At 45.2% G+C, this 6,602-nt stretch overlaps 1 protein-coding gene across 1 annotated transcript; it reads left to right on the top strand.

The window, feature by feature from the left end:
* The first annotated feature begins 871 nt into the window (after window positions 1-871).
* On the top strand, window positions 872-3,123 carry DNAI1 (dynein axonemal intermediate chain 1). The gene has a single exon (XM_069215350.1). It carries the CDS (start codon window positions 934-936, stop codon window positions 2,992-2,994), a length of 2,061 nt encoding a protein of 686 aa, XP_069071451.1. The 5' UTR covers window positions 872-933; the 3' UTR covers window positions 2,995-3,123.
* The last annotated feature ends 3,479 nt before the right edge of the window (window positions 3,124-6,602 follow it).

Raw genomic sequence — 6,602 nt, 5'->3', positions numbered from 1 at the left:
TTATACTGACGTGAAGGAGGGCACCTCATTGGATACTCGTTACCATGGCGGCGGGCTCATGGAACTTGTAGTTTTTCTGTTCATTTTTTTGTTTAACTTTGAACTTGCTGTTGAATAAAGAGTGAAGAAAGATTTGCATAATCCTCGCCTCCGTGTCCTTAATAGAATTGAAACTTTCCTTCACGATAGCTAGGAAATTTCGTATTAAACGCATTGCATCCCTAATGAGATGTGCAATTACTCATTCTCCAATTAAAAGTATAGCATCCCTACTGAGAAGAACAGGTACTCTCCCTTTCAAACATAGCAAGTGCACGTACTCAGTACATGACATTATCAGCCCACTTAAAGTACTGCTTCAAGAACTCTTACTAAGTTCAGGAAGCCTGAAGTTCAGAAATCACTGCTTTGCCAGGGGCATTATCCCTTTCGCTCTTTGTTGACACAAACGTAGGACTAAAAAATCGTGTGGGCAGGAGCTCGGCGTAAAGACAGTAAAACGGCCATCTTGAAACGGTAGAATGCGTCCTTGGACATAGCAGCTACTTTTATAAATATGGGAAGAAACATTACATTTTAAAATTGGTATCTAATTATTTCTGAAAAATTAGGAGAAAAAATGGTAATGTATTTGGTTCGTTAAGAAAAATCTACAGTATACAGAACTATAACATATTTTTTGAAAGTGTAAAAGTGTTACTAAATCCCATTTGTTTAGTTTTTCTCAAACAAGACTTTTACTAGTCGAACATTGTCACACAGTCATTGATTTGTTAGTCGAACCCCCACTCTTTTTCCAATGGCCGTACCGTTCCACCGTCGGGTCCCGCCTCCCTGTCCCGGAAGCGTCGCCCCGGTAACGCCGCGTACACAGCGTCGCCCTGACAACGGCCGTATACTCCCGCCGCCACCGTCTTGTGCCCACAGGTCGCCATGCCCGGCCGCGCGCTGCCCCCCAAGCCCCGGATGCAGGCCGCCCGATCCCGCGATGAGAACCAGGAGCCCCCCGCCGCCGGCGAGGAGGAGTGGGCGGCCGGCCGCGCTCTCCAGAAGCCCCCGGACCAGCTGGAGCTGAACGAGGCCGAGCTGAAGCAGGAGGTGACCCGCGTGCTGACCGCCCAGAACCCGCACGCCCCGCACAACATCGTGCGCTACAGCTTCCGGGAGCGGGCCTACCGCAGCCTGAGCGCCGTGGACCAGCTGGCCGTGCACTTCAGCCTGGAGGGGGGTCTCCTGCACCGGGACTCGGACGAGGCCCGGCGGCAGCTGGCCAGGCTGGGGGAGGTGCCCGGGACCGCCCCCCCGGAGGTGGTCCTTGAGCCTCTGGAGGGCCAGGAGCACAAGGGTGGTGAGGATGCGCTGGCACCCACCGCAGAGGAAGGAGATGAACCCTCCGCTTCCATCACCGCCGCCTCTGACCCCAAGGTGGCCGCCAAGAAGCTCACCAACCAGTTCAACTTCAGCGAGCGCGCCTCGCAGACCCTCAACGACCCACTGCGCGAGCGCGGCTGCCAGACCGAGCCGCCGCCCCGGGCCACCTTCGCGGACAACGCCACCCAATGGCAGATCTACGACGCCTACGTGGAGGAGCTAGCCAAGCAGGAGCGCGCCAAGGAGAAGCTGAAGGCGCCAGCCGCCTCCAAGAAGGATGAGGAGCGGCCACGTGGCATGAAGCCACCAGCTGACGGTCTTGGCGATGACCTCAGCAAGGTGGCCAAAGCCAGCAAGATTATGGAGCGTATGGTGAACCAGAACACCTTTGATGAGGTAGCGCAGGATTTTAAGTACTTTGAAGATGCTTCGGATGAGTACCGGGAGCAGGAGGGCACACTGCTGCCTCTCTGGAAGTTCCAGCATGACAAGACAAAGGGGCTAGCAGTGACTGCTTTGTGCTGGAGCCCAAGGTATAAAGACCTCTTTGCTGTTGGCCATGGATCCTATGACTTCATGAAGCAAGACCGGGGAATGCTGCTTCTCTACACCTTGAAGAACCCTTCCAACCCTGAGTTCATCTTCAACACTGAGAGTGGTGTCATGTGCCTGGACATCCACAAAGACCATCCTTACTTGTTGGCAGTAGGTTTCTACGATGGAAACGTTGCCCTCTATAACCTGAAGAAACCAGGTCTGCTGCCCAATTACAAGAGCTCAGCCAAGACGGGCAAGCATACAGACCCCGTCTGGCAGGTCAGATGGCAGAAGGATGATCTGGACAACAACCTCAACTTCTTCTCTGTTTCCTCTGATGGTCGTGTTGTGTCTTGGACCCTAGTGAAGAACGAGCTGGTCCACACTGATGTTGTTCGTCTATCCCTGGATGGTACTCCAGAAAATGTGCCTGCAACACTGCACCTTAACATGAATGCATGTGGAACGTCCTTTGACTTCCACAAACAGATTGAGTACCTTTTCTTGGTTGGCACAGAAGAAGGCAAAATCCACAAGTGCTCAAAGGCCTATTCCAGCCAGTTCTTAGATACATATGAAGCTCACAGCATGGCAGTTGATGCAGTCTGCTGGAATCCCTTCCATCCCAAGGTCTTTATTTCATGCAGTTCGGACTGGACTGTCAAGATCTGGGATCATACGGTAAAGATGCCATTGTTCACATTCGACCTGAACTCTGCTGTTGGCGACGTGGCATGGGCACCATACTCTTCCACTGTGTTTGCTGCTGTGACTACAGATGGCAAGGTCCATGTGTTTGATCTCAATGTGAACAAGTATGAAGCAATCTGCGAACAGGCTGTGGTGGCCAAGAAGAAGACTAAGCTCACCCACATCCAGTTTAATCCCATCTTCCCCATTTTAATTGTTGGAGATGACAGGGGCAATGTCAGCAGCCTGAAGCTCTCGCCTAACCTGCGCAAGATGCCAAAGGAAAAGAAAGGAGCGCAAGATACGATTAAGGGGCCAGAGTATGAGGTCGCTAAACTGGACAAGCTGTTGAGCCTGGTGAGAGAACCGGAGAGACCGGTCGCTAAAAAGGAGTAGGTCTTTCCTGTACAAGGCATTTAACTAAACGACCTCAGAGTCTTCTTGTTCCACCTGGTTAACCATATACCAGTAGTTAGTTTGAAACCAGCACAATTAAGTAATTATTTTAAAGTTTCTTTGTTCTGTTGAGCTCATTGAGTCACTGACAGCGTGTTATAACACCTTCCTTGTCATATTACAAAACACAATTTCATTTCAACGCACCAAATTGATTTTTTAAAAATGTTTGCTGATAGCTGCACTATGGAAAAGTTCCAAAACTCTATGTGGACCATCGCAAGCTGCTGGGAGAAACATGTGCTAAAATGAGGTGGTCTTTCCAAAAGTGTCCTAGTTTCGCATTGGAAGTCAGACATTGAGTTATTGATCTGAACAGATAATCATTTCATTATTGAGACACAGTTCTGGTTTGTGATTCCTTTAAGGGATTTCCCGTCTGCAAACAGCCCTGTTCTGTCGTCTCTCTCACGCATCAGAGAATTACATAATGTGCCACTTGAAATCGCTGTTATGATCTTTCAATGAAACAAATAGTAACTGTTTGCAAAACTAATGAAAAAGAAGTGACGACTCAATGATTTCTTTTGTATTAAAAAAGTAAAACGTAAATCAAGACCAAATCTAAGCTGACAGCCCGATGAAGGCAGAGGCCAAGCAGTGAGAACTTAGATCATGCTGATAGGTAGCTGTTGTAAGAGCATCTGCCAGCTCTCCCACTCTGACAGCAGTGACCAGTATATATGAATCCTTCCAGTGAAAAGTGGCTCTATAAATACAATTGTTTCTTCTTTACAAAGTTTGTCTCCACTCTTGAGTAGTAAGCCTGGTGCTCACACTGAAGACAGCACCAGGATTTCAGCCATCAGTTTTCTGTCCTGGTAATGTCACTTCTCCTGTACTACCCATGTTCTCTCATAGCTATGCACTTTAGCTCCCAAACTGAGTTCTGTTCCCGATGATACACCTGTTTACTCGGATCTCACCCTTTGATGACACCTATACATAAAATGACAAGTATTCATAAAATGTATTTCCAGCCATGGTATCTTGTTCCTGAATAACGGATGTTTATTTTTCAGCAATTCAGGACTTACCATTGTATTAACTTCAGGAGGATGAAAGGCTGATTAGACCAGCTAGGATCAGAATCTGTGACTAATGCCACCATATATGCATTAGTCCACTGAGCCATCAAACCCAGCAGGCTCATTCAGAGCTCTTCTTCTAATTATACAAATGCACTCTGAATTGTAGTCCATAAGATAGATGAATTTACTCAGATTTCAGACTGTGCAGACTCATAGCTCTCCAACTGGTAATATGTGGACTCAGAGCACTGCTTCTTGTGACACCAAGAGCCAGAAAAAGTGTTACTTCTCTTAATCCATTCTCACTCTAGACTCAGAAAATAAACACTCTAACAGCTCTGCTTTTAATAATGCACATATTAACTGTAAGAATGCTGGGACTGCAATGTCCTAATAACAGCTCTGCTCATGGTATAGCACAGTGACCGAGAGCTCACCTCACTAAAATGTTTATTTCTTGTGCTATAGATTTACTCGTGTTGGTAATGCCCAGACTGACTCAGCACTCAGCTCCTGGTAATTCAGATTTATTTGGAGGTCTTCCCTGATCATAGCTGGTGTCACATTGATGATGGCCTGGTACCACCAGCTAGTAGACGGAACCCAACCCAGAGAATCTTTCTCTCTCTCTCGCTCTCTCTCTCTCTATAAATATATAGATATATATATATAAAAGCTAATAGAAGTGAGTTGCGCTACCTATATTTAAAAAAAAACCTTTATGTAATCATGTATCAAGTAACTGCTCTTAAGCCTGTGCTACCAATAGTATTTATTATGACACGACTGACACATGGTCACGTTGTGATACCAAGCTTCTTGTTGAAGAGTAATTACTGAAAAGATTTCCTAACCGAAATATCGTGAAAGCAGTACTAATGTGTTTATATTTTATGAAGCTGTTAAAATCATGTTGAGTTTGGAAAACACTGTATTGCTGACATAGAGATTGAATTAGTGTTTGATGGTAATGAAAAGCCTGATCTTTGGAAAAGTGGCAAATTATCCCTTGAAGAGTTGTCTGCCTGCTTTATTAATGCCCCTAGTATCAAAGTAATTCTGCCTGACGATTCTCGATTGACTTAAAATCTTACAACAGGGTATTTACCACTTCATCCACAAACAAGAGATTTTCGATTACTGAATGTTTGAAAAAGCAAGTCAATGGTATGCAGATGAGCTCAGGCCAAATGGGCAACACAGAGAGATCTTTTCATTTTGTGGTGTGTATTTTACAAATGTAATTAGTTGAGGCAATGATGAGCGAGCAACTGAGTAGCAGTTCTTTTTCAGTTACTTGTACAGTAATTCAGTGGTTACATATGCTACATCACAGATCCAACATTTCTGAAACTGAAACTGAGACTAGGACCAATACCACAGATATAGCATACAAAGAGAATTATGTGGGAATAACTGATACTTAAATGAAACACAGTAGTTTACAACTACTGAGACTGTAACACAATAAAAAAAAAAAAATCACTACTTGGTTTTCAATTGTGTCACTTTTATCCCAGAAAAGGACTTATACAAAAAATGCGTTAATATATACATGTTTTCAGTGATGTCATCAGTACACAATGGTATAATAATTGGATCTTGTGTTTTTTTTATGCTGTGTAAATATTTTTTTATTATTACATTCCAGCATTACATGGTGACAGGAGCTACTAGTCCCAAGTGCTGTGGTTGGCTTCTTTTACTTCTTATGTCCTGAGACCCAAACATTCAGAAGGATCGTGAGGCCCCACTTTCATGGTCTGTATTCATACTGAAAATTGAGATCAAGCGAGCTTTTGTCCTTCTGCGTCGTTGGAGGTTTCTGCCCTCCCTGAGCTTGCCTTAGGACACCTGCGTTATCATTTAAAAGGTGTACAGCCCCAGTCACTCTCCCTACCTGCCACTGTCCCCGGAGCAGGAACAGATGAGATTTGATCAACTGGACCAAGTACTCCTTCAGCACTTGACTCGCATTGGTAGTGTGGATTGAGCAGCCCAAGGCTTCTAGAGGAGGAGGTGGGTGTAGGGTGAACACAGGCTCACAACTCAAAATACATCCAGCAATCCCCAATAACGATAATCCAGTTAAATATTTGCTTTTATATAGAAGGCAGTATTTCTATACAAATACAAAATATAATAATATACTGTTAGACCTTAGGGTGGTCATCCCCCAACTTTTTGCCTGTCTCCCTCCACTTTTCTGACACTGTTGTTGCTGGATGTAGGACTCTACACACTTTTCCACTGCTGTCCAGTACTAAAATGGATATGGTCTCTCCCTTGAACATGGTAACATTGGTTCCTACCTAACTGGCATATTTAAATTATGTAAGGCCCTAATAAAGTGCACTACCTGTGCCCAGGGCCTGTAAATTAAATGCTACTAGTAGGCCTGCAGCACTGATTGTGCCACCCACATAAGTAGCCCCTCAGGCCTGCCATTGAAAGGCCTGAGTGTGCAGTTTCACTGCCACTTCGACTTAGCATTTAAAACTACTTGCCAAGCTTTAA

Source organism: Pleurodeles waltl, chromosome 11 (genome assembly GCF_031143425.1).
Source record: "Pleurodeles waltl isolate 20211129_DDA chromosome 11, aPleWal1.hap1.20221129, whole genome shotgun sequence".
Lineage (NCBI taxonomy): Eukaryota > Metazoa > Chordata > Amphibia > Caudata > Salamandridae > Pleurodeles > Pleurodeles waltl.
Note: the sequence above shows the minus strand (reverse complement) of the source record. Positions and strands in the feature narration are given on the sequence as shown.